This window comes from Magallana gigas, chromosome 5 (assembly GCF_963853765.1).
Source record: "Magallana gigas chromosome 5, xbMagGiga1.1, whole genome shotgun sequence".
NCBI lineage: Eukaryota > Metazoa > Mollusca > Bivalvia > Ostreida > Ostreidae > Magallana > Magallana gigas.
In genome coordinates this window covers 55,664,551-55,691,686 of record NC_088857.1, presented here as the reverse complement: position 1 = coordinate 55,691,686, position 27,136 = coordinate 55,664,551, and the positions used below count along the sequence as shown (strand labels likewise).

Below are 27,136 nucleotides of genomic sequence, written 5' to 3'. Positions count from 1 at the left end.
GTAAACAATAGTATTGACAGGTAACGAGTCTGCAGTACGCATGTTCCGGATGTATAGGACGGAAGTGTAAATAAACAGGGTTTCTTGGAGTTCTTTGAATATTGCATTGTGAATTGTCTTATTGTGTGTGTCAGCGGATTAATAAAGACCCAGCCAGGTAAGGCCATTTGTTTTGGTGGCGGGGTGTGTCAGCGCCTCTCTGTCACTGTGTGTAGCGCTACGTTGTTTCAGCAGGTGCCCGACAAGCGTAACGTCGGTGTGAACAGGTAAACTGGCTAAAGCAACAGGTATGTCAACTCACGGGAGGAGATATTAAATCATATTTTAAATGACAAAAGAAGATAAGGAAACAAAGATCTACATGTAGTTATTCTGTGTAGGTGTCGGTCACTGTCGAAGCACTGATCAGACCCTTTGATCGATAGTTGTACATCACTGATCGGATCCGGTCATCATCGATCATAAACAGATATAGACTCAGTGGCCGTCAGATCACAGGGGCTTGTGTAGAAAAAGAAACATCGTTATAAAAGTGGGTACCTCGGAGGAAAAAATTTTCCTCCGAGGTACCCACTTTTTTAACGATGTTTTTTTTTCTACACAAGCCCCTGTGGTCAGATATTGACATTCTGTACAATTGTTTTATGAATATGATATTGACATGTTCAACATATAATTATATCTGGAGAATTCATTTAACTGACTATGAAAGACTTTAAATTTTACCACATTTTGCTTTAACCTGTGACACTAGATTTGTGAATTATCATTGAGTATAGTTGATATATGTGAAAGTATACACCTGCATCCTCACAATTTCAGGGGTCCTGAGTCCACTCGTGCCCATTGGAGGGTGAGTGGACTCAGGACCCCTGACATTGTGAGGATGATACATCTGACCTCTGTAAAATAATACAATGTACATGTACTACCATTATATTAACTATGATAGATTAGGTCAAATAATCTTCACTCTATGCCAGTGGCACATACTTATGATACGATTACTGGTAAGTTATTTTTCTGTGTATTTAATCAAAGTGCGGTACTGCATTGGAACAATTAAGTTTGTATATCCTGCGAACATAATGACCACCTGGTCGACCCCTTCCCCACTACTTACAGAGAAAGCTCAGAACACATCGCAGTATCTGGGGAGGACAGTAGGGGTAATTATTCTGTATACCCGGTAATGCTTCTTCATATCTGAGCCTTCATGACTTGCAGATCTGTTCGTGAGCTGGAGTTTACACTCGGGTACACACGGGGTTACTGGCCCTCCTCATGCTGTGTCCCTTAGGAACTTCCCCTCTGTGTATCACGGCAACAGAACAATGTCTTTGTGATTCATCAGCAGAGTTTATTAACTAACGGATTCATTAGAAATCCATTTACTATCTCAGACCATGTCTTCCCTGGGTGCAAGTGATTAGCTTTGTCCTGATATCAAGAGGCATTTGGGGTAAAAACTAGGTTCAGTTGAAACAAACAGCATACTTTAGTTTTGATTGGCTCTCATATTTGGTACATGTTGTTCATCGTAATTACGGTAATGAAAGTAATCTAGCTAATCTAGCTTTTCTATAGGGCTGATAATTTACTAAAGTCTCTTTAGTGTAAAATGACAAGCTTTAATTTTTAATTGATTTTTTTTCTCGAAAAGGAGAAATGATTTTTTGACTTTTTAACAAATTTGTACATTTTGTATGTACACATCAAATTTCTGTTTCAAAAAGATTCAAGCAATATCTATTGTACTACTCTCCAATGTAAAATAACCATAGATGAAAGGCATAGATGAAAGAGATTTTAATTAAAGGTAGGAAGAACAAGGGTGAATTATTTTTACTGATTACCATGCAAGCTGCATACTGATATTTTGTATTGGAGATATTTGGAAGCTGTAATTACTACAGTCTAATACACAGCTTGATGTATTGAAGGCAAGGCTATGATCAGTTAATATGATATGTAATTTCTATTGTTGTCAGCCAAATAGTGAGAGAGAGAGATATATAACAGAGCAGGGAGTCATATTATGAAAGAGGTAAAATTACTAGAGTCAATGAAATAGTTCAGAAAGGAATGCCAGGACCAAAGTAAATATTAAAATACAAAAGTTATGATAAAATCCACTGTTTCTATATTAAGCCGTGCATGTTACATGTCATTTTATATCAGACAGAACTCGCAGCATGATGTAAGTGCATCACTTGACTGATCAATATCACCAGCTTTTTTTATCCGCTAGTGGTTAAAAACAGACACAGTGCATGTGATGACAGAGGATCTACTGTCCTGTTTAAGTTGAGCTTTATATTGCTACAGTAATTCAAGATCCACGCATTATACATGTGTTATACATTAAAAAAAAAACTGAACTTTATTTATTTTACAACGATTGATAAACAAGTTCTAAAACTTATATTAATATCTCTCGTTGGCACGGATGTTCGCGCGAGGGGGTCATTGGTGTGGGAAGAAGCCGGAGTACCCGGTGAGAACCCACGTGTCCAAGCGGGCGACCGCCATACCCTATCACATTCTACCTCTGTCGATCACGGGGATCGAACTCGGGTCGCAGCGGTGAAAAGCAAGTGCATTGTCCACTACGCTACCTGGACACCTATATATGTTTTTATATACATTAGATAAACTGTAACCAGTAGGCGGCTGGTCTGCTGTCTCAGAGTCTTATACATTTCATGCATAAAGTAGCCATGTGTCATGCCTACAACTATACCAGTACATGTAGGATTATAAGTAAATGTACAACAGTATATGTATTATTAGTTACATAGTATATCTTCCCTCCTGCTTAATTGTAAGGAAATCATTAACTTAAAGCAGTCAGACATGTGGAGACCGTGTATATTCCATACACAGTCAGTACAAAATATTACCTCCCTTTGAGCATTATGATGTTATTCTTGACATCAGGTTTTGTACCCAAATTGAAACTTGTAACTTTGTTATAGAACACTTGATTTTCATTGTTTAATTATCTTTTTGTCATTAACACAAAGGCAGTCGATAATATATATTCGTTACATCGCGTGGCCAGGTATGAAATTTCCTAACCAGGTATCATATCCCGCACCCGGTCACTACATGACTATGTAAAAATAATTACTTATCACTGTACGGCTTCTGACACAGGTGATTAACTCAGGGAAGTATAAAAATTATGAATCAGGGTTAAAGGTCATTCCTTCCCCAATCATTGTAACATATACCAGTAGTGGAATCCACATTATTATTTGTTAGCTCTGCGTCCTTGTTTCTAGATCTTTGTAGATTGTACAAGCTATATTTAAATGTTACTTAGGTATATAGATCACATAGGTAGATCTCTGTAGAGAGGGGCTTACCATTTATATTTAGGTATTATTTTAAAATGAATTTTCAATACAACCATGTTATCCTTCTCAATGTAAGGCATTGCACCTTATTTACCTAACATATAAAGTTACAGTTCTTTGAGAATAAATATAAAATACTTAATGCAGTACACATGTATTATATAATCTGTTATTTATATGTGGTGTTTGTTGTTTTGCTGTTGTGTAACAATATTCTGATCAATTCAAACTAATATCAAAGAGAGTTCATTTCCAGAGGTTCATGATCCGGCGCTTCCAGCTTGTATTATTAGGCTTTTTTCCTTTTAAAGGGGTAGGCGGGTCTCTTTCTCTCACTCTCTCTCTGAATACACCTGTTGCATCGAGTTGTCATTTTCCTATTGTAGGTTACTATATTTAGTAGATTAGCTGTCCCCGTAAATACGAATCAATTTAAAAGCGTCCCCCTCCCTCCTGACTACACACAGATTGAAGTGATCACGTGATACACACTGTAGGCCGTATTTAGGGATGTTTACCCTGGGGTATTGACATTGCTAACATCCACTGACAGCGCTATGTCTATTGTGTACCTTTGGACAAAATGAAAGTACTTTCTAAGGTACCGTGTGATCGACTCTTGACACGAAGAAGAGCAGACAGCTGAGACCCCCCCATTTACTCCTGCTACCATTTTGTAGTAGTAGGATCCTTTGTTGTGAGATATGTATACTTACATCCTTTTATTATAAACATCGTAAGCTGAGGGCCAGTCTGACTTGAGCAGGATTTCCTCCATAATCATGATTATGACCATGACATTATTCATCTATGAGTAGAAATCCCAGGACCCCGGCTCACTGTCATCGCCTTAGTGTCTACCCTGTGATTCTGTACAAGCTAGACGCTAATTACAGTGTAGATATATAAGTATCGTTCTCTACGTGGGGGTCACTATATAGAGAGAGAGAGACTTTGTGTATGGATTTTCAGTAGAACAATTATTTAGTGATCAGGATAACTAGTTACCACAACTGTATATATGCTGTAGCTGGAGATTTAACATTACACAACAGACAAATCATGTATTGTGTAAGTTTGTTCATTTTTCTGGAGAGCCTATTTAATGAAAAAAACAATATTTATAAAGAAATTTCAATAGAATGCATTATTTAAGGTAGTATTGATGTAAATATATTTTATTTTTATTGAAGATTGTGGATACATAATGTTGTATATTCAACAAAGATATTGTAAATATATAATGATTATACATGTATGTATTTTGTATTTCCACTGTGATGAATTTATGTAAACATGTTAAATTCTGAAATATTTTTCATTCACTGTTATCTTCTACCTATAAACGTTTTAAGGTGTTACAGTCCCTGAAACGTTCTACTTTCCCATTTTTTCGTGCATCCACCTTGCGCTCACAGTGCTTTCACTTGCACTCTCCGTTCGCTCAGCATTCACTTTTCGTTCAGTCTGTTTTCCTTCATTTTCATTTGGAACTCCAAAGTGAAAGAATCGGCATTTGCTAGTCACAGGAAAATGAGGATAGATCACATGCTAAAAGGTAGAAAGAAACTTATATTTTACATCAGAAACATCATTTTTTAAAATTAGAATTTAATCCGTAGAATTTAAAGTTCACATTCTTGAGCAATTGAGGAACGATTCAACACATATATAAATAGACAAAATTATAAATAAGAAATAGGCGTTTCACGATTCACATAATTCCTTCGATGTCCGATCACAAATGTATCCATGCTCGACAATAAACTGAACAGATCAAATTAAAAAATGAAAGCTAACTATAAATGCGTGTGAGTTTATAGATTATCAATAAATCAAAATCCAAATGATTTATCAATAAATGCAATGTTTTTACTAAGTAATTTTAATTTGCCGAATTATATTTACATTTCTAGCGGAACAAATCAGCCGATTACCAATAAACTCACTTAATTATTATAGGATAAGGAAAAAAAAGATGTTAATGTTTGTTTAAACAATAAATAAAAGTTCTTTATCTGGTGTAAACTTATAAATTTGAAAACAAAAATTGCTTACCTTTGTTTATGTAATTGTGTACACTCCGAGTACGATTTAATATTTTCGTTGCACAGATAATTAAGTTACTTCCTTCAAAAGATTTTCGGTTTTATGCAAAAATTAGTCAAACACTTTCATTATTATACTCTTCAATATTCGTTGATAAAATTATTAATGTCTTAATAAAATTTCTTTTCAATAAACTCTCATTTCTATACAATGTTAATATAAATGGTATGGTATAGGATAGGACAGGATAGAGATTATTTGCAGGATAGGATGCAGTATACGAGATATTGGTCTGGATAGGTTTGTCAACTTTCACAATAGCTGCACTGTACATATAGTTTATTTGATACTGTAAATTCCTAATTAAAAGCGAGAAATTAATATCCGCGTAAAATCGCGACAGTCAAGCCCATCTCGCAAATTTTATAATCTCGCTTTTTATTTTCGACCATAGGTAAATTACATGAAACTGATAAAATTTCAACATTCACGATTTTATGTTCTTGCGATTTGTTGGAAAACTATTGAAACGAGGAATTAAGTGCTCGCATAAAAAAAGGAATCTACAGTATTTTATCCTGGTTACTGACGAAATACAATGTAAGGATAACTCCCAACACGTTCTGAATAAATCGTTCACCTTGCGTTCACAAAGCATTCACATATTGTTCACCGTTCACTTTGCGCTCCATTTGCGCTCTGCGCTCGCTCATCATTCACCATTCATTAGCGTTCATCAAATTCCGTTCAGTGCGTGCTTACCGTTTGCTCAGAGTGCACTCGCCGTACGCTCAGAGTGTGCTCACCGTTCAAGTGGGAAAGTAGAATGGACTGTACATGCATATACATGCAATCTTAATTACATACATACATGTAGCAAGCCATTTCTGCATCAGGTACTTGCATTATAAATTGACTGCACATAAAAGTAGGTTACCAACTTACCAGAAATAAGTATGTCTAACAATTTGTTCTTTTGTGTTTTGACAAAATGAGGAAAGTTCTTTTGAAATTACTGCACATTATTTCTTATTAAAATGAGTTACCTAACAAGGTAAAATTTATTTTTAAAAACATTTTAAAATCATTGCTCCTGTGAACGCAACAGATTTTTTCTGCAAAGTTACGTAGACAGGATAGTTGTTCAAAATTTTCACATTTTATTCACCATTATTTAATGCACAGAATGGTTGACATGGGGCATTTCTAATGCCTTGCATATATTTAATTACCAGTTAATATTATTACCAGTAGTTACATGTACAAGCAAGGAAGAGAGTTCAGAAGTCGTTATTTGGTAAACAAAGCTAAAAATGAGCTTATAATGTTTTTGTTGAAATGTGTTCAGGTGTTATGTTGTTAACAGTTTCACCCTGGAGATCTTTATAAAACTATTAATGAACACAGAACACAATGGTTAGCTAGTTTGTCTTGTTGATCCCGTGGCATTTTGTTCGAGATATGGTAGTTTTGTTACAGTTCATTATTTGTAAACAAAAGCATGGCATCCCAATGTCAGCTTTGTTTACATAACAAATAATTATACATTTTGTATCAGGTCCTTATCTTGAGTTCTGACATTCAAATTTTAATAAAGTTGTATTTCAAAAGGCTTAGATAAACCTTTCTAGACATTAAAAACAAAAAAATGCAATTAAAAAATTTTAAAGCTCAAATCTTGTCGATCTCACTTAATTTACAATTGCTCTTTTTAAGTTTTCCAGTATCCCTCACCTAACGTTGGTATGCATATAAGATTTTTGCAAAATTTACGCCATAATTAATACTGCATAAATATTTCATTTTCAGTAGATGACATCTGCATGAAGCTGAATTCTGTGTGTGAATGATGTTTGAATTGAGCCATGAGATGTAATTCTGATGATGTTTGTCTGCCACCATGAGCAGGACTCCGAGAAGCAACAGTTACGAAGACTACTGGAAGGAGTTCAAGGACATCGCCAGCAGTACCGACGGAGAAAATGAAGAGGAGGAGATCACCAAAACCCCCGACGGTAAGAAAAAAAAAATTGTTTGATTTTGCTGCCTGAAGGTTTCTAGACCCAAGAGGTAGGGAAGAAATGTTTTTTTTATTTTTCAAACTTGAAGTTTAACTAATTAAAAATTGGTAAAAAAAATAAAATCTCCGCATAAAACAAAGTTCTTAAATTTTTGCTAATCAAATTTTTGTCAGGGGGGGGGGGGGGTATTTCAATGAGGTGGGAGGTGAATTCCTAACAAACAATACTTTTATTTTTTTATATTACAAAACCACAGCCTTTTAATTATAACTTTGGACTTTTATTGTACATGTAAGTTATTTAATTGTTATAACATCATTTTGAAGCAAAAATTTAAAATACAAGCAAACACTGTACTGATTATAACTGATAAATCTAAACTTGTGATGATAAAGTTTATCAAAAGGGCTTTAGTAAAAAATGTTAGTCCTATCTATGAACTATTCAAACGAGGAATGTCACTGATAAATGCAAATACATGTACTGAAAGATTGTGAAATTGTACAGCCTTGCACCTGCTACCAGTAAGTACAGCTGAGCGAGTTAATTAGCGTGGTATGTTTCCATCCTAATGTTGGCCATATAAAGTCCTCATGTTGTTTACATCTACGCTAAAGGTGTGAAGTGGGAAGTCATGAATTATTTTCTTTAAGTATAAATGCCTGTATTTTTCAAAGTAAAGACACTGAAAACATAATCAATGGCATTGGAAAAATCTCTGCATCCTCCATGAAATCGTGAATGATCTATTAAAGACCCATTTCATGACCGTACAGTTACTGAAAAGTAGGCGGGGTCTAATTAAGACAGGTGTTATTTACCTGGAGTGAACAGGGTCTGTCAAGGTGCTAACTGTTATACACAATGAAATACACAGAACACAATAAATATTGAAAATATACTTAAAGGGGGTCTAAGTGGTTCATCATGATGTAGTGTTCGAGGATTGTCAGAATAGGCTGTTTGACACAGAAATCAGGTTTAGATTAAGTGGAAGTACACATGTAATAACAAAATATGAAATGGACCAATGGAAGCACTGACAAATAACAGTAAAGGGCTCATACATGTTCATAATTCATTAACACTTTTGAGCACATTTTTCGATTGTGGCGGTAGTGATATTTATTCAAGAAATTTGCTTTGGATTAAGACAGAGCCAAAGCCAGCTTTGTAAATCATAGTGGTTTTATCTTTTGTCAACATAAAATTGCATGTATTTTTAGGAAAAAAAGAATTTAAAAGAAATTTAAAAAAACAACATAAACAAAACACGTACATAACAATAAAGAATCAAGAAAATACATCCCAGAAAAATTAAAAACAAAAGTTTTTATATGAGGCAAACATGACCACTGAAATCGGGACTTAACATGTTAGATACTGTAGTTGCAGTATTGTTCAAGTAATTTCATGCCTGGTATCTGTCTAATAAGAGAATAAAAGTTAATTACAATTTACCATGGATACTGTTACCATCTGACTTTATTATTATTATTATAATATATTAAATTTATGTACTGCCTGGTCAGTGTCAAATTCCATTTCCAAACTGCACATGCATCACTGACAAACCAATCAGTCTGTCCTCATCTGTTGCTGTTCGACGGTAGGGTTTTAATTTATTTCATTTGCACAATAAGAAATGATGAAATCAAGGTCAAAAGGAAGGTCAATTTCCCGGCCTTGACTTTACCGTTTCTTATGGTTCATATTCATCAAATAAACTGGTCATTGCAAGATTCTTCCCCCAAAAATGACCTGATTATGAAAGATAACATAATGCATAAGAAGGATACAGGTCAAATAGACGAAAAATGTGCAATTAAGTAATAAATTCAATATTTATACGATATAAAATGGTTTGTTTCAAACCATTTTGTATCGTATAAATCTAATAAATATGTACAAAAATTTGCACAAAATTCAAACGTAATGTCAGGCGTATTGATACGTTTTTGACGTTATTCCTACTATGACGTAGGCAACATTCTTTATATGATATAAAATAATTTTTTAGCCAATCAGAAAGAGCGTTACAACTAGAATTAAATTATTTTTGGATAAAAAAAATTATGATTTTCAAACTGTAATCAAGTACATGTGAACCAAATTAAGTCAACTACATGTATACCAACTGACCTATGATGGTATAATTGATACAAACAATTTATTAAAACATTTAAATCGCCACCTTGTGACAAAGTGTCTTAAAATATATAAGTCTTGTTGTAGTGATCGAGGTACCTTAAGCCCCTTTCACAACTGGCGCCAGGCAGAAGCGACCAAATATTCGTGCGACTGAAAAAATTAGATATGAATCGTTAATTGTTGCCGAAATAATCGCATAAGAAAAAGTATTCGTACGAATTTCGCACGATCTAAGCAAGCGTTGTGCGATGTAAACGCAATGAATCTTGCGTTAAATCTTGCATCTGACTGCGACTTTTGTACAATGAAAGCAACTGTTGAAAGATAATAAGATAGGAACGCGCGAGAGACTAGGTGATCGGACGATTGAACGTGCACCAATGTGATTGGACGTGCGATAATGCATTCCATGGTACGAATGATTGTGCGAGTCAGAGGGGGTATATACACCGCCCATATTCAGTAGACATAGTTGAAAGTGAGAAAAATACAGATTTGCAGCAGCATTTATTATTGATGATTTACTACTATTTTGACAAGCTTTCTTGCAAAAAATTAGGGTACCTTACCAGGCATTTCTGCAAAATACTAGAGTATGCAATTTCCTATATAATCTTCTTGGAAATACACTTGAATTGCTGATATAAAAATAAATACATATACAGCACAGCAAAATTCACATTATAGGAACTCTATTTTGGCCGGAGCGGGGGATTTGAACTCACGACCTCTAAAACATATACGCTTCTGGCAGTGAGCGGCCACGGTTCTTACCACTCGGCCATCTAGACACATAGCCACATCTCATTAAATTTTAATCATTTTTAAAATAATTATAAAATTAATATTTTTTATTGGAACTCTCTATTACGAGGAGATACAAAAAAGATTCTCGAGGAACGTGTCGTCAGACCTTAAGAAATAAACAACGATTATTTAGTGAACATGGCATTATGAATAGCAATTGCTCTGTTGGCATATTCCATGATGCGCGCATACCAGTTTAGTTTTTTCTCGCTAAACTTTGCAACATGTCTGTTGAATATGTGTGAAGATGCAATGTCAGTAAATTAAATTTCCTTGCAAAATAGGTGTACCATCAGCCATGTAATTCATGTAATATTTCTTGTTTCCTTCAAACTTGTTCACTGCCTTAAACTTTCAAATACTTAGGGAATACTGAATATACCATTTTTTGAAACATGTAGTACATGCTTTCTGACAGTTATACTGACTGTGTTTTGTAGAGGGAGAGGAAGAAATCAGATGGCTGAAGGATGCTGGATACGACTTTGTTGTGAACTACATCACAGGTATGTACCGACCCAGACACAGAGGTTACCTGAACAGTAACACGGAGTATTACCCAAACAACTAACTGTATATCTTTCTGCAATGGTTATATTAATTACATATAATACCGTGGAATCATTAAAATTCGTGGGGGCCAATTTTTGTTGATTGCTTAAATTTTACAGGTTCGTGGGGACGTAATTTCGTGTATTTTCGTATACATGCAAGAAGAATATGACTTTATAGCTCTAATTTAATTATTAATTCGTGGGGATCTTAATTCGTGGATGAGAGGTACCCACGAATTCCACGAATATTGAGCCACCACGAAATCTAATGGTTCCACAGTATTTGCAGAATATGATCATGATGATATTCATTATTCTTAAAAATTTCATTTGTTGGAGAGAGAAGTACCCTTTCCCTTTAATAGTCTGGAACCTTTTTTACATGAATCTACTATTAGATAAGACATTTGGTTACTTTAAATGAAAGACCAATATGATTTAAGGTGGGAGGGAGTTGACAGATGAGGAGATCCAGGGTTTTACAGCGACACTAACCACAAGTCAGGCGGCGGTGGTTCGCCGCAGGGTCAACAGTCTGAGTGCCACAATCCGGTCCAAACAAAAACACAAGGTTGACGTCAGAGATATCTTCCCACAGCCTTCAGATGACCAGGTAACAATGAATGTGTCTTCTTGGTAAAAGTGATTTGATTGAAATTTTGAAAAGTTGTTTGTACTTAAACATGTTGAAGCAAACAACCTGAAATTTGCTTTATGTCATGCAAAATATGTGTTAATGGCTGCTATATATTCATGTATTCATATATATTCAGGACCAACTGAATAGAGAAAGCAACTAACAAATTCAATAAATCTAAATGTAGTGGTAAATGGCGCCAGTTAAGGAAATTCTACCATTTTACATCTTAAGGATGGTTTAAATATTGCTTAATTTTGACCAAATATAAGAATTTTGTGTTGTGGTACATGTAATAGCAATACACTTGATTCTACTTAATGAAAAAGGAAAGAGAATTGATTCTTGAATATAGCCTGAGTTATTTGTCCAGACTTGAGTTTGACTTTATGCTGTTACATGTAATTCTTCAGTCACCTAGATCACCGGTCCCACAAACTACGTCAGATGGCATTGACGACATCAACCTCTTGGCAGTGCCTCGGCGACACACGGATAAACGCCTGCCATCCCTGTCTAGGGGAAGGGGAGAGTACTCTATGTCCGGGCGGAGGAACGAGGTCTTCAAGGACCCAGAAGAATCGGGTCAGTGATTTTCGTTATTATAAGTTCCTCTTAATAGTATTTCAATGAAATAAAATTGTTATCCATTTGGATGAAAGATTTGTTATTTAGACCTAGTTTTAGCCACAACCTTGGATTGTTCAATTTGGTGTTGGTTGGTTTTGAGAGATTAAACTTTGAAAAAGTTAATTCATTGATAAGTTGTTAATTAACATGCTTTGAAAACATTTCAGCCACATTTTATTAGATATACCCCTGAATGATCAATAACTACATTTGATCCACATTTAATTGAATATACCCCTGAATGTTCAGTATCTTGGTAAACGGAACAACAATTAACTGGAGTTTGAGAGCTCTGTGGTCAATCTCTGTATGCTTGTCATGTTCTTGTGTAGATGAGAATGAGGAGTGTTATGATCCCAGCGCAGTTTTAGGTGAGTAGGACTTCACAAGTGGATAGTTGATCACTTGAGGTGTGTTCAACAGAGGGTGTGCTCGCCAAAATTTCCTATACCTGCAACACAAATTTTGACAAGCGCTTGCTCTGTTGAACACGCCACTTGTCTGTCACCTCACTGTTTATGGCTAAATCTTACTCAAGTTATAGTTGAGTAGTTATGAGTGGATAGTTGATCACATGGTCACCTTACAGTTTATAACTAGATCTTAGTCAAGTTACAGGTGAGTAGTAATAAGTAACTGTTTATGGCTATATCTTAGTCAAGTTACAGGTAAGTACATGCAGTTATAAATGGATAGTAAAGCACATTGTCTGTCACCTCACTGTTTGTTGCTAGATCTAAGTCAAGTTATAGGTATTACATGGTAGTTGTGAGTGGATAGTTAACACATGGTCTGTCACCCCACCATGTGCTATACATGATAACTGTGAGTGGATAGTTAACACATGGTGTGTCACCCCACTATGTGCTATACATGATAGCTGTGAGTGGATAGTTAATCACATAGTCTGTCACCTCACCATGTGCTATACATGATAGATGTGAGTGGATAATTAACACATAGTCTGCCACCTCATGGTGTGCTATACATGATAGCTGTTAGTGGATAGTTAACACATGGTCTGTCACCTCACCATGTGCTATACATGATAGCTGTGAGTGGATAGTTAACACATAGTCTGTCTTCTCACTATGTGCTATACATGATAACTGTGAGTGGATAGTTAACACATGGTCTGTCACCTCATGGTGTGCTATACATAGTAGTTTGAGTGAACAGTTAACACATGGTCTGTTGCCACATTGTATGTTACTAAATCCTGGTCCAGATTTAGTTAAATAGTTTTGATTGCATAGTTTAAATGTTAGCTGATCACCTCATTGTCTTGTTGATTACAGTAGATCTTCATAGTCTTAAGATTTTCACTTCATTTCTAATAATTCACAGCACATGATGTACTTGTGATCAGAAATTTGTGACCTCTTTCACGAGTCTCTAAGGAACTTCACCTCAATCTGGAGATTTCAACTCCCCAAGATGTCCAATTTGAAGATTTTGTTTTCCAAAAGACAAACCTTTTGTTAAATTATTTCTTTAATTTTGCATAATTGGAGTGATAGACACAAGCTTTTTCTGAACTGGTATGCAGAGCTATGAAACATTAAGGCTATCTTCAAGAAGCCCGATAACCCTGGATTTGTGCCTTGTTTTATCAGGTATTGAGACACTGAGTGTCCAGCAGAAGGGGACATTCAACAAGCACATGGTGCCTGACACCCCAGACGACAGGAGACGGTCAGTTATGACAGCTATGCCCAGTATATCAGACGAGGATATTGAACTGCACATAGAAGAAACTGCACCAAAGGTAATGTGTCCCTATAAAGTATTATGTGTGAAATCTTTAGTTATTTGTACACTTATTATTATATGCATTGCATATGAATATTATTTTTGTATAATTGTGAAATCCTTTACATATACTAATTTATTTCAACATTATTTCCCTATGCCTTCTTAACATACATGTTGTAGTCTACATACATTGTGAACATGTTTTATTTAAAATTGTTGGTTTGGAAGTGAATATAATTGTGATTGTGAATGACTTGTTTACAGAATTCTATGCAGAATGCTGGATTAGAGAAAGAAGATAACCTACCAGTAAGATATTATAATTCCCTCTCTCTCTCTTTGTTTTTTTCTCTGTGTGTGTGCCTCTCTCTCTGTCTCTGTCCATCTGTTTGTCCATCTGTCTGTCTATTGATCTCTCTGGTCTCTCTCTGGTCTCTCTCTCTCTCTCTCTCTCTCTCTCTCTCTCTCTCTCTCTCTCTCTCTCTCTCTCATGTCTTTTCACTCAGTAACAAGTGTCTGTTTGACTTTCAGAATTTCAATATAGTACCAGACAGGTTGGGTGTAACTATGGTAACTGATTTGAGTTTAGAGGACATGAACCAAATCAAATCCCTGGCCCTTATAGAACTGACAGCTCTATTTGAGAGACATCACATTATCTATCATCGAAGGAAGGGCAAAAAGAAAGGAAGGGGTAGGCAAGAGTTTCATCAGGTCTATAAAACTACTTGTTGACTGATATCAAAAGGCTACAATTGTTTTATTAAAATGCATCAAAAACTTGTTCTTTTCAAGATTATAACAGTAAAGTATTTTGATCATGATGTATTGGTGCTGATTTTGCTATATTGTGACATCATAATGTCCCACATGCTAAAATCAGTATTTTGTCATAAAAATTTTATCGTAGTGGGCTTTATAAATTTTCTATTTTTAGTAAGGTTTATAACCGAAAAGCATGACCGTGTGTAAGCACTCCACCAATCATATGCCTGGCAAAAATAAAACATTATATTACTAATCATTATTTTTTGTATATATATATTTTTACGTATATATTTGTACGTATATATGTATATATTTATATATAACATATTTAAACAACAAATTGCAAGTTTGCTTTTTTTAAGAACATAGTTTAATGAATGATTATCTCTTATCAGGGGCAAATTAAAGCTCAGTGAGGCAAGTTTATTGGTTTATAAAAATCAGATTGCTTTATGAATTTAGCAAATTTAGACATAACCATAATTGCGTTTTAGGCGGGCTCTGCTGAAAGCAGAGTCCTGGCTGTAGGGAGGCAAATCGCCAATGTTACTATAAATAGCACAACTTCAAACGTAAACAAAAAACAGAACAGCATCAAAGTACATGTAAAAGCTTTCGCTATACCAAATAGTTACACAAAGAGCCACGTTTTGTCAAAAGTGTTGTTTTTTTTTTTGTTTTTTTTCTTTAATTTCGAGATAATTGTCTATCTTTTTTAGTTTTCTTTTTAATTACGTGTTTTAAAAACAACACTATGCATTTTGGACACATAAAATGCGCATGAATTTCCATGAACTACATTGCTGCGCATTGAAGAAATGGGGATTGAATTTATAACGCTTGTTGCAAAATTCAAAGCAGCAACTTTTTTCTACTAGACAGACATATATTTGTTTATAGCCGCTTACAAAATTTGGTCGCTCTCTGACGCTTTGCAGACATTTAAAGCATGAGAGAGAGAGAGAGAGAGAGAGAGAGAGAGAGAGAGAGAGAGGAGAGAGAAATTTTCAGTCTTTAGTGCACAATATGCATAAAGACACGTCAAAAGAGCCCGACTTTCAGTACTTAAATACTTTGATTTTTTTGCTTGCTGATGTCTTACCCCTCCCCCCCCCCCCCCCCCCACTTTTAAATTTACTTGTCACCACTGCAGTAACTTACTGTAGCAGAAAAAAAACTAATTGATGGGATTATAATGATTGTTGGCTCTTTCAAATAAGTGCTTTATGTACATGTGTAAAGTCAAGAATTTCCTGTCTTCTGACTGTGTATAACATTGTTTAATGCAATGTTGTACCGGTAATTAAGGAATGAATTCAATATTTATTTGTTTTATACAATATAAAATGGTTTGGGGCAGTTTACGCTTTATAAACCGCGAAGCGAAGCGGTTTATAAAAAAGCCTAAACTGTTCAAACTGTTTTATCGTATAAAACAAATAAATATTGAATTGATTGCTTATAATTTATTTATTTTTACTCTTCATTGTAGATAAAAACGGTCATTTGACCTTTAAAATGATGTGAAATTGTACAAAATTCAAACATAACGTCTGGCGTTTTGATATGTTTTTGATGTAAAGTCTTACTATGACGTAGGCAACATTCTTTATACGATATGAAATAATTTTTTAGCCAATCAGAAAGCATGTTACAACCACCATTAAATTATTGGACATTTACTCAGCTGATATCAGGTACTGTTACAAAAAAATGTCTGCACCGTTCTTTGTTTTTCAGATCATGGTATTTTTGGAGTGCCATTACACACACTCATGGAGCAAGATCAGAAAATACGACCAAATCAAACTGTACCCATGGTTTTTGAAGATGTAAGTACATGTAACTCATTTTTTAATAAGTTCTTGAAAGGGACTTGGACACGATTTGACTTAACACTTTCAAATTTTATTTTTCCATTTTCAATGTTTATACTGATAAATATAGAAGTTTATAATAATATTTTAGGGGATTAAGAAGTAAACAACAGCTTAGATAACCTTTAGAAAAAGATAATAAGGAATGCTTTAGATGTCCATTAAGAGTTGCTAAGCATGGGAAAACATATGATAAGAATAAAGTATTACAATGTAGAATGCTAAAGTATATGCTAAAAGTTATCAAAAGTGAAATGGGTGTCATTTCACTGGTGATATCAGTTTCAACCAAATGTATCTTTCTTTTGTTGATACAAATGTAATAGTATTACTAATTTAAATTGTTTTTCACATATCATTTTGTCTAAGAATTGGTAATTCTCTACATTACATTTTTTGTAAACAACCATTTTATACATAAAAAAGAAAAAGAATATTTTTGATCTCAAATCGTGTCCAAGTCCCTTTAACTACTATCTTTCTTTCCTTTGGTATTTTCACAATTTAATTTTTAAAATCAGGTTTTAAATGGAACAGTTTGGATGCAGCTATTTTACCTCAGAAATGTAAATGATATACAGAATAGGTGCTCGTTCATATCTTTTTAACAAAGCTGTATTTTTGTAGATGGCAAAATTTATGGAACATCATTGTTTAGAACAAGAAGGAATATTACGGATACCGGGATCAGCCTCCAGAATCAAGGTAAAGGTCTTTCCAGGGGACCAAAAATTACCAAGAAATTTGGGTCACAGTCTCTCTATATTTACCAAGACAAGTTGTGGAGTTGATGTAAAATAAGGAACAATCATGGTCTTTGAATTTTATGTTTCAGCAACTACGTAAAGATTTAGAGGATAAATTTTACTCAGGGACGTTTTCTTGGGTGAACGTGCTTCCCCATGATGCAGCAGCCTTATTGAAGCAGTTTTTACGAGAACTTCCTCACCCGCTCCTCACGCATGAGTACATTGAAGCCTTCGCTCAGGTGGAAAGTATGTAGTACCTCTACTAGTATCTACTACTGTCTGTTTTGAAAATGTAAAGAATTAATGGAATGATAAAACTTGAAATGACATGAATTTTTATTAATGACTTTGTAAAGCACTTTGAATCATTTCAACAAAAGTCAGTTTTAGATTTATTTGTATTGTGTTTTGATTTTACAGTTATAATTCTTGCTTGGTATATAATTACTTGATATATACAGTAATTTTAGTATAAGGAAGGTGGGTTGGGAAAGTAAATTAAGTTTGTAGAAAGCTCATTTAGGTCAGCTTTAGTTTATTTTTCCACCTTTGAATCATCGCTATTAGCTAATTTTGTTACGGACATATTAAATTTTATTATTTTTTAATCCTGATTTTCCTGTTTGACATTGTAGATATCCAGGACAAAAAGCAGCAGTTACTGGTCCTGAATCTCCTCATTCTCCTACTTCCTCCTGTAAATAGAAACACCTTAAAGGTGGGTTCAAAGGGTGAATAGAGGGCCGAAATGGCCGGTTTTGTATAATTATATCTATCAACATAGGAGTTGGACCTTTGTAACAATGTACATGAAAGTGATTGTAATGATGAGACTATAATATTATACTTTTATATTTTTATATATTTTATATAAACACTTATTAGAGTATATAAATACAGTATTATGATACTATAATATTAACTGTATAGTTAAATATGTAGATGGTAGAATTGAACCCTTGTTGTCTGTACAGCTAGTTGTAATTGTTGTGCTTTTTTTCAGATGTTGTTAGAGTTACTGTTAAAGATAACTCAGAAGAGGAGGACCAACCTGATGGGGCTCTCCAATGTATCAATGATTATGGCCCCGAATCTCTTTCTATCGCCCTCAAGTCGCTCCAAGACGAAGGGAGTCCGTGAGATGGAGATCAGCATGGCCGCCGGGACCTCTAACATTGTCATGATGCTCATCAAGTATCAGGACATCCTCTGGACTGTAAGGCTTACAGTGTTGTCAACCAATGCTACATTTACATTACAGTGTTGTCAACCAATGCTACATTTACATTACAGTGTCGTCAACCAATGCTACATTTACATTACAGTGTCGTCAACCAACGCTTCATATACATTACAGTGTCATCAACCAATGCTACATTTACACTACAGTGTCGTCAACCAATGCTACATATACATTAAAGTGTTGTCAACCAATGCTACATTTACACTACAGTGTCGTCAACCAATGCTACATTTACATTACAGTGTCGTCAACCAATGCTACATTTACATTACAGTGGTGTCAACCAATGCTACATATACATTACAGTGTCGTCAACCAATGCTACATTTACATTACAGTGTTGTCAACCATTTCTTTTTTTATTAGGTCACCTGAGTAAACTCAGGTGACCTATTGCTATCTGTTTTCGTCCATCGCCATCCGTTGTGCGTTAACAATTTTACATTTTTAACTTCTTCTTAAAAACTACTTGGCTAATTGTTACCATTATTGGTGTGAGGCATCTCTATGGTAAGAGGAATCTAAATTGTGAAAATCATGCATCTACCACCCACGGGGCTCAACAGGTGGGGCAAAATATGTAAAAAAAAAAAAAAAAAAAAGCCACTTTTTGAAAAATCATCTTTCTACTCCCACACATGCGAGGAAAAAACTAGTTTCATAGTTATGATGTCCATGAAGCCCTCTACCAAAGTTTTAAAATTTGTGGCCTCTGGTTCAGGGGTTCTGGCTCTAGGGTGGGGCCAATATGGCCATATAGTAAAAATGTATTAAATCTTAGAAAATCTTCTTCTCTACTCCCATACATATTTGTTAAAAACGAAATGCATGATTAAAATGTCCATGAAGCCTTCTACCAAAATTGTGAAATTCATTGCCCCTGTGTCAGGGGTTCAGGCTCTAGGATGGGGCCAATATGGCCATATAGTAAAAATGTATTAAATCTTAAAAAATCTTCTTCTCTACTCCCACTCTTGTGGGCAAAAAACTGAATACATGGTTATGATGTCCACTTACTCCTCTACCTAAATTAGGAATTCATGGCCCCTGGGTCAGGGGTTCAGGACATGGGGGGGGGGGGCAATATGGCAATATAGTGTTAATGCATTATAATGTTTTAAAATCTTCTTCTCAATTCTCACACATCTGTGTGAAAAACTGACTTCATAATTATGTTTACCAGGAAGTCCTCTAGGACAGGGCAACAATGGATTTATAGTTGTTAATGCATATAATGTTTTAAAAATTGTCTTTACTCCCACACACCTGAAAGGAAAACTGAATTCATGATTTTGTAGACCAGATCTTTAAGTTGTTCTCCAAAATTATAGGTTTCATAGTTCTTTTTTAAATATTTCAGACAGTGAGGTGGTTATCATTACAAATTTATAATTTTTTACTCCAGAATGAAACCTAATTAAGTGCATATATGAGACTCCTCGACAAGTTTGTGTATGGGTTATATGCTACTCAGGTGACCGTGAAGGCCAATTAGCCTCTTGTATTAAAAACACTTTAATAAAATATTTGCTTGAATAGTACAAGAATATTTTTCTTCAAAAGTAGTTTTGAAATTTATGAGCATGTATATCATCGTGAAGGAGGCCAAATAAGTAACTAAAGATTAAATATAATTTAATTTCAATTTTAAAAAATTGACCATTTGAAAAATTCTTCTGATTTTTCATTCAATCATTTTATTTGATTAAAAGTAATGCATTCTTCCTCTGTTCAGTTGGTAATATATACATGTAGCTGTAAAACATTGTTGAAATAATTCATATCAAAGTCATCAAGTTATGTAGATTATTTGCTGTATACTAAATGAATGAAACAAATGACTTTTTCAGAAGATTTTTTAAGGTTTTTTTTATTTTAGGTGCCCTCAGTTTTAATACAACAAATGAGACATCAGAATGAATTAGAAATGCAGAAAAAGAACAGAGAAAAGTCGGTAAGTATTAGAAAAGTTGCACACATTCAAAACTGCAGGTATGTTTTACAACCACTCAAGGGCAATTGTCACACTGGAAAAAATCTTTTCAACCTTTTTCTAGATCATGAAGTTTTTACGGAAGGACAAGGCAGATGTCTACAAGAAGCCGGCTGTCATAAATGAGGTGAGTGGAGTTGAATACACAGGGAAGTCACTGTTGGATATAACTAGAACAGTAAAACATACTGTAGATTCCCATAAATTAAACGTGAGGAATTAATATCCGCATATCACCATTATTTTGTTAGAGTTGAGAACTATTAGAAATAAGGATAAAAGTTCCGCATTCGTGATTTTATATTTTCGCAATTTGATACAAAACAGTGGGATCGCAGAATTAATTACTCGCGTAATATAAGGAATTTACAGTAGTAGCAAACTCATTTTATAACAAAGGGCGTTCACTATGTACAATGTACAGTATGGTTGTACGGAACACATATCATAACTATAATTTACACTTACTATGAAGTTAGTCTCTTTCCTGAAGTCTTACAGTTGTTGGATAAACTAAATGGATGTAATGAATTGTGGTTATTAGAAATAGGAGCAATTTACTGCAGGCATGTTTTTCTGTAATCATACCTCAATAAGTTTATTCTGGTTGTATTGATGTCTCATCATTGTGGGTATTGTTATCACATGATCAGCTATTTTCTGTCTTGTTGTTATTTATATGAGTAAATATATAACATTATTGCTATATTCTGTGGCGGTAGGGGGACTTTGAGGAGGGAGTGATCAGGGTTCTGGCCCCGAGTCTGACCAAGAGCTGTGCCGCGGTGAAGCTGACGGATAACACGACTGCCGGGGACGTTGTCGACAAGTTCCGCAACACTAACTTCACCAACGGAAGGTATGTATTGTCTACTTGTTCAGAGATGTACGGGGGAGTTTGAATCACACCAAGTTAGTTGTCATTTCTTGAGTTATGTTTAAGCGATTGCATGTCAGCACTTAAGTATCTTTTATTCAGCAGGAACGGGTTGGAAAGGGGTAAATAGAGTACTGAATTTTGTGTACTTATCAAAAATATGCTGGTGATTTTCTCTGGAAGAAATGAGATAAACAAATGGAGTTCAAATATTTGTATCTGTGCAAGTGCTTAAAAAAAGGATATCAGCATTATCCTGATGATTGAATATTAATGAAGCATGATTGTATGTGATTTGCATTTAGAAATAATTACATACTATCTAACTTTAGATACATGTAGAAGTAGGTTGACCATCAATAGGTTTTATAACATAAGTTCATAGCACTAAAATTAGTAGACTTTTAAAATGTTACACATTCAGTTGAACTATTTTAAACCTATGTCCTTTTTAAATACTGTAAGTATTATAATGTTAGACTGATCATTTTTCCAGGAACAAGAAGAAAGACAACAATGTGCAGGGTGTAGCTAACTTTGCAGAGAAGGATGCTCGGTTGTATGAAGTGGGAGGAAACATTGGTAAGTCAAAGGAATCTTGTAAGTCAAAGGAATCTTGTAAGTCAAAGGAATCGTGTAAGTCAAAGGAATCTTTTAAGATAAAGGAATCATGTAAGTCAAAGGAATCTTGTAAGATAAAGGAAACATTGGTTAGTCAAAGGAACCTTCTACGTCAAAGAAATCATCTAAGACAAAGGAATCTTGTAAGTCAAAGGAATCTCGTCAAACTAAAGGTACATGTAGCATATATGGAACTAATTTTTTAAGAACATAAAATGGAGTGCAGATAAATATCTTGTATTGTATTGCTAGTGATAAACTTGGATTCTGATAAAAAAGTAACCCTGTTGCTTTAGTTATTATGTACAGTCCAAAAATCTTTGCTTTTCTTATCAAATTAGTAGTTGTATAAAATGTGATATATTCATCAGCACTGCTCTTCAAATAAAAAAAATGACTTGTTATTTGTCATTAGTTTCATAAATTTCTGTCTTTTGATTGTTTTATTTGATTGCTTTAGACTTAAATGAATTAAAGGCCTTTATGTGAAGGTGAATAAGATGTTTTTTTGTCAGCCTGGCAACATTTTTAACAACATTTCAGGAGAAAGACGTCTGGACCCGCAAACCAACATGTTGGCTCTGTATCGGTTGAACCCTAACGCTGAGTGGGTCATCCGGTCAGAGAGTGTGGATTAGAGCTCTGTCTCCTTATCCAATCAAATTGTTACAAATATCCTGTAACTAATTAAATCAGCCGCTGAAAAGGTCAAGGTATCCTGTATGCAATCAAATCAGCCGTTACAGGTACCAAGTCCTAGAGAAGTTGACACCGTGTGTATCATTGGTACATTTGTAATCACCTTTATTTGGTTTTGTGTCGAAGTGGTTACACATTAAAGTGACAATGTGTTAAAGATTTTTACAGATAGGTCTTATAGACCTGCCTTGGTATATACTATGTATGAAATCCTAAACAATTGTTCTCAACGATATTTTGTCGCACTTTGGTGATATTTTTCCTGTTCTGTTTTCTATGAGAGATGGTTGTGATATATTTACTGGTTCCCATTTTATTTTATATTTGTATGAGTGCTGATGACTTTGCTGGAACAGAATTTTGCGCTGGTAATCTGCAGGTCCCATAAACTATGATCTCTCATTTCAAAATGAAAGTGGTCCAATGGACAAATGCTTTGTTTTTATACAGTGCTATTAAACTAAATATTGTAAAGTGGCTCAAATGTGATCACAATTTTTACTTTCCTTCATAAAATGTAAATTTGTTTTAAATGTGCAGGGAGATGTATCAGGGTTTTCAATTTAAAAAAATGACACAAATTACAAGTTAGGACACAAACATTTTAAAGCTTAAATCACTTTGTTTGATACTTCCAGCATATTGACTTATTCAGTCTTTTTTTTAAAACCCAAACATATATACCTTGTCATATCAATATAAGACTTGTTGTGCTCATTAGATAGATTTGCGACAAACTGCATTATTTGCTGAATTTTGGTAACTTATTTCCATCCTTGCTGAAAGTGATTTTTACCTATCATTTATTTTGTTCTTTTGCTGAGGGTTTTTAGAAATGGCATTCCTTTACTCTATCATTGTATCATGTTTATTTTTGTCATTAATTAAACAAGTATTATATGTATGCTGTGCTCCAGGCATAATACTAATAAGGTGTGAAATGTTTACTATAATTACATGTACTATGATAGGTTAAGCTCAATCTAATTTGGTGTTAATGTCTTGCCAGGTTACTTTCTTAACTCTACCCTTGTTGTGTTAAGGTCAGACTCGACCCATCTTCCATTTTTTTCCTATCTCTGTAATTTGAAGATTTCCACTACAAAACTCCAAAATTATGTTTTCATGTTATATGATATTTTTCTATTTCGATATATAGTTTCAATTGAAAATATATACTTTGACTTTTAAGTATGCATTCAATTGCATTCTGCATGTTATGAAAAGAAAAATTCTAAATATTCCAACTCCAAAAATAGCCCGGTAATGCACCCTGATTTTTTTGGCATAAACAGGTTTAAATGCGAATAGAAATAATCTATCAAGGAAAATCATCTAAAACCAAAGGACGTCACATGTGTTCTTAATTTAGGATGCTAGACTGTCAACAAATGACCCATCACAGCTAAAGCTATCTTGAATTTTTAAAATTATTTGTTTAGCTATAAATTCTTATTTAGTAAAGAAAATTTCCATAGATTGATTTCAACTTTAAAATTTGTTACATCGTCATTCAGAGATCTTCTTTCTAAGGAGATCTATACAGTCTAAAAAATGGCCACAACTATGCAATCCTCTTAAGATTCATTTCTGTCAAAATACCAAATATTTTTACAGGAACAATAGTTATTGTACTTATTTACTGTATCAATATTTCTTGCCTACATTAAAACTTATATATAGAAATATACATATTATAATATTTAGCAAGTCATTTCCCAAGTTTAGATACTTTCATTACCATATTAGTTTAACAAATATTTAAAACAAAAAATTAGAATAATTTTTTCTAATATTGGGTTTTGTATGGAATCAGTGCAGGTCATGTCTATGATTTCCTACTCCTTATTAAAATACAGTAGCAAGTTAGATTTTTGAGAGGCTATTTGTAATGAGAAAACAATATCTAGTCATTAATGAAGTGCTTCACTTGTCAATCTTTGCCATACAACTATGCCATAAGTAATTGGGTGCCAATAGAAACGTGCTGGATTTAATTGTAAACCACACCTAGGGACAGATGAGTATAATTTTCTTTCTGCTACCATTTAGATTTGCTCAAGTCTCTATGCTGTATTAATGTTATTTTGTAACTCTAACAAAAAAAAAACTGAGTTTTTTTTCTTATAGTGTTTTAATATTTCTTGCTAATTTAACTGTATACCAGAAACCTTTATTCCTGTTCTGTACCATACTTAAATGTCAGCAAATGTAGAATATGTTTTGCATCATTTAAAGATATCACAGAGAACACTTGTTATTCAACATAGAAACTTGACCAAATAAAGCCACATTTACGCTGCTCAATAGAAGCCAGATTCACTGTCTGGAACAAACGTTTAGTTTTTAAAAACAAACCATAGTATTTGTTTTTATTCTGTAATTGTGAGGCATTGTTGTTGACTGAATTACATTTGAGTAGATTATTTGATGAATTAAGACAATCATTTAATATCGAACATGTTATATCTGCTCATGAACTGTTAGCTTTAAAAGAAAAGTATGTATTGTTATAATATATGATACTGATGAACTATTTTTATAGTTATGGTACATATTGAATATAGTGTTAACCTAACCTACTTTATCTTAAGAATTGCAGCTGCTTAAAACTGGTGAGCTATGTGAATTTTGATTTTAAAAATGAAATCAGTTATTATTTATTCTACAAACAAATGATGATCTACAAATTTGCTTTTTGAATTCTTATGACAAATATTATTTTTGAATGAAACATATTTTTGTTAATTTTAAATGAAGTCAGGATGATAATACTGACACCTTATGAAAGGAAGACAAAATTTCGGCGTTTTATTTTTCTTTAGAGGATTCTATTTTTTTTTCTGAACAAGTTATAGCAAGATTTGATAAACGTTTACAAAAAAATGTATCTTTACATTAATTTATTAACTTACGGATATTTATTTTAATTGTATACAGATATATATAAAAATTGTTTTATTTTAATAATAGATATAATTGTATATCGTATATTTATCATTTCAAAGTGTCTCATGAATGCTATGATAATCAAGCTAAACAAAAATATTTCATACACTGAGAAAGATTACGTATGACTGTATTGAATACTTGAGAAATGATAAACATTGTTATTAATTTTTATATTCACTTGATCACCACGTATAAAATACCGCTCTCTATCGGTATATGGACACACTAGACGTTATATTGTTGTATAATGTTATATTTTATTTACCTGTACAATATTTACAGTATGTCTAATGTTAATAAATGTTCTACACGATGGTATTTTGTTTTTATTTTCACGTGAATGTTACAGTAGTGAGGGCTCTTACTGTCATATAGAAATGTGAGGAGTGTATCGTTCACGAGAAAGAGATCAACATCCCCAAAAGATAGCGTTTTTATGCAATTTACAACTAGGATGACAGCAGTCAATATATGAACGGCATGTTTACAATAAAATTACTCTCAGTGTTCACGCATAATGAAAATTAGTATTACTGTGACCAAAAAGACACTATGTTGAAGAGACAATCGAATTCCTCTTTGTCAAAAAGAACACATGATGCTTTAATTTCGAAAAATGTACCAGAAATGAGCTTTGAATCAACTGAAATTATTTCCCTTTTAAAGAAGCAAGGAGGGTGCGAATGATTCTCAACAGACACATTAATCAATATCTGCTCTGTAAATTGTTTTGATTTTTATATCCCCAATTCAACTGAAGATGTTCTCTCCTTGAATTAAGAATACAGCAAGAAACTTTTAAATCAGAAAGAAGAGTTCTCATCAAATGAAAACACCAATGCATTTGGGGTAAGAAAGTTCGTTTTTTGAGTTGTAAATCTTATGCAATATGCAAGGAAAATGGGTCGTTACTCCGAGAGCATTAGCCATTGATAGATGAAATTTTTTATCAGTCGAGAGTGTTTGTCCGAAGATTCAGAGGATGTTTGAATAAGAAAGTAATTGGTGTATTGGTCGATCAGTTATACCAAGCAGGAGGGCATTGTGATAGTCAAGATGGGATATAACTACTGCATTGATGACATTTGACAAGCTTCTTGATTCAGATGATGTTTCGCATTAAAGATTCTCCAGATGTTGAATAACATCTTGTTGACCACAGAGCTGACTTGTTCACCCATTGAAAAGATAGCGTCCAGGACAGCACCAAAGGTCTTACATTAATCATAGGTGTTACAATCGCTTCAATAATCTTTAGGCTGATATACCTCAGAAGGAATTGATAGTGGGAACTACCATTTTGAAATGTTCTTTGTCATCAAATTTCATATCATCCAATCTCCTTTTGCAGTCTCTCTAACAAGAGATTTATGATCATTTGTGTCTCGAAT

General features: G+C 33.9%; 1 protein-coding gene across 5 annotated transcripts; it reads left to right on the top strand.

Moving 5' to 3' along the window:
- Positions 1 to 25,414, top strand: LOC105325008 (rho GTPase-activating protein 18). 5 transcript variants are annotated; one of them, XM_066083700.1, is made up of 19 exons: positions 1 to 157; positions 7,221 to 7,426; positions 10,831 to 10,896; positions 11,388 to 11,557; positions 11,995 to 12,166; positions 12,544 to 12,582; positions 13,828 to 13,979; positions 14,231 to 14,275; positions 14,498 to 14,660; positions 16,475 to 16,566; positions 17,239 to 17,316; positions 17,447 to 17,606; positions 17,996 to 18,078; positions 18,364 to 18,576; positions 20,483 to 20,557; positions 20,661 to 20,723; positions 21,319 to 21,455; positions 21,970 to 22,055; positions 22,638 to 25,414. In XM_066083700.1, the coding sequence occupies exons 2-19, from the start codon at positions 7,312 to 7,314 to the stop codon at positions 22,730 to 22,732; spliced, it is 2,004 nt and encodes a 667-aa protein (XP_065939772.1). In that variant the 5' UTR covers positions 1 to 157; positions 7,221 to 7,311; the 3' UTR covers positions 22,733 to 25,414. The 5 variants fall into 5 exon arrangements, with proteins under 5 accessions (XP_065939772.1, XP_065939773.1, XP_065939774.1 ...); XM_066083701.1 differs by having other exon boundaries at positions 10 to 157; positions 7,224 to 7,426; XM_066083702.1 differs by lacking the exon at positions 1 to 157 and adding an exon at positions 3,910 to 4,433 and having other exon boundaries at positions 7,224 to 7,426.
- The last annotated feature ends 1,722 nt before the right edge of the window (positions 25,415 to 27,136 follow it).

Bases quoted from the DNA above. Each gene is read 5' to 3' on its own strand.
- LOC105325008 (XM_066083700.1), top strand. From the start codon at position 7,312: ATGAGCAGGACTCCGAGAAGCAACAGTTACGAAGACTACTGGAAGGAG. The intron at 12,167-12,543 runs GTCAGTGATTTT...GTTCTTGTGTAG, and splicing joins CAAGGACCCAGAAGAATCGG to ATGAGAATGAGGAGTGTTAT. The intron at 21,456-21,969 runs GTATGTATTGTC...TCATTTTTCCAG, and splicing joins ACTAACTTCACCAACGGAAG to GAACAAGAAGAAAGACAACA.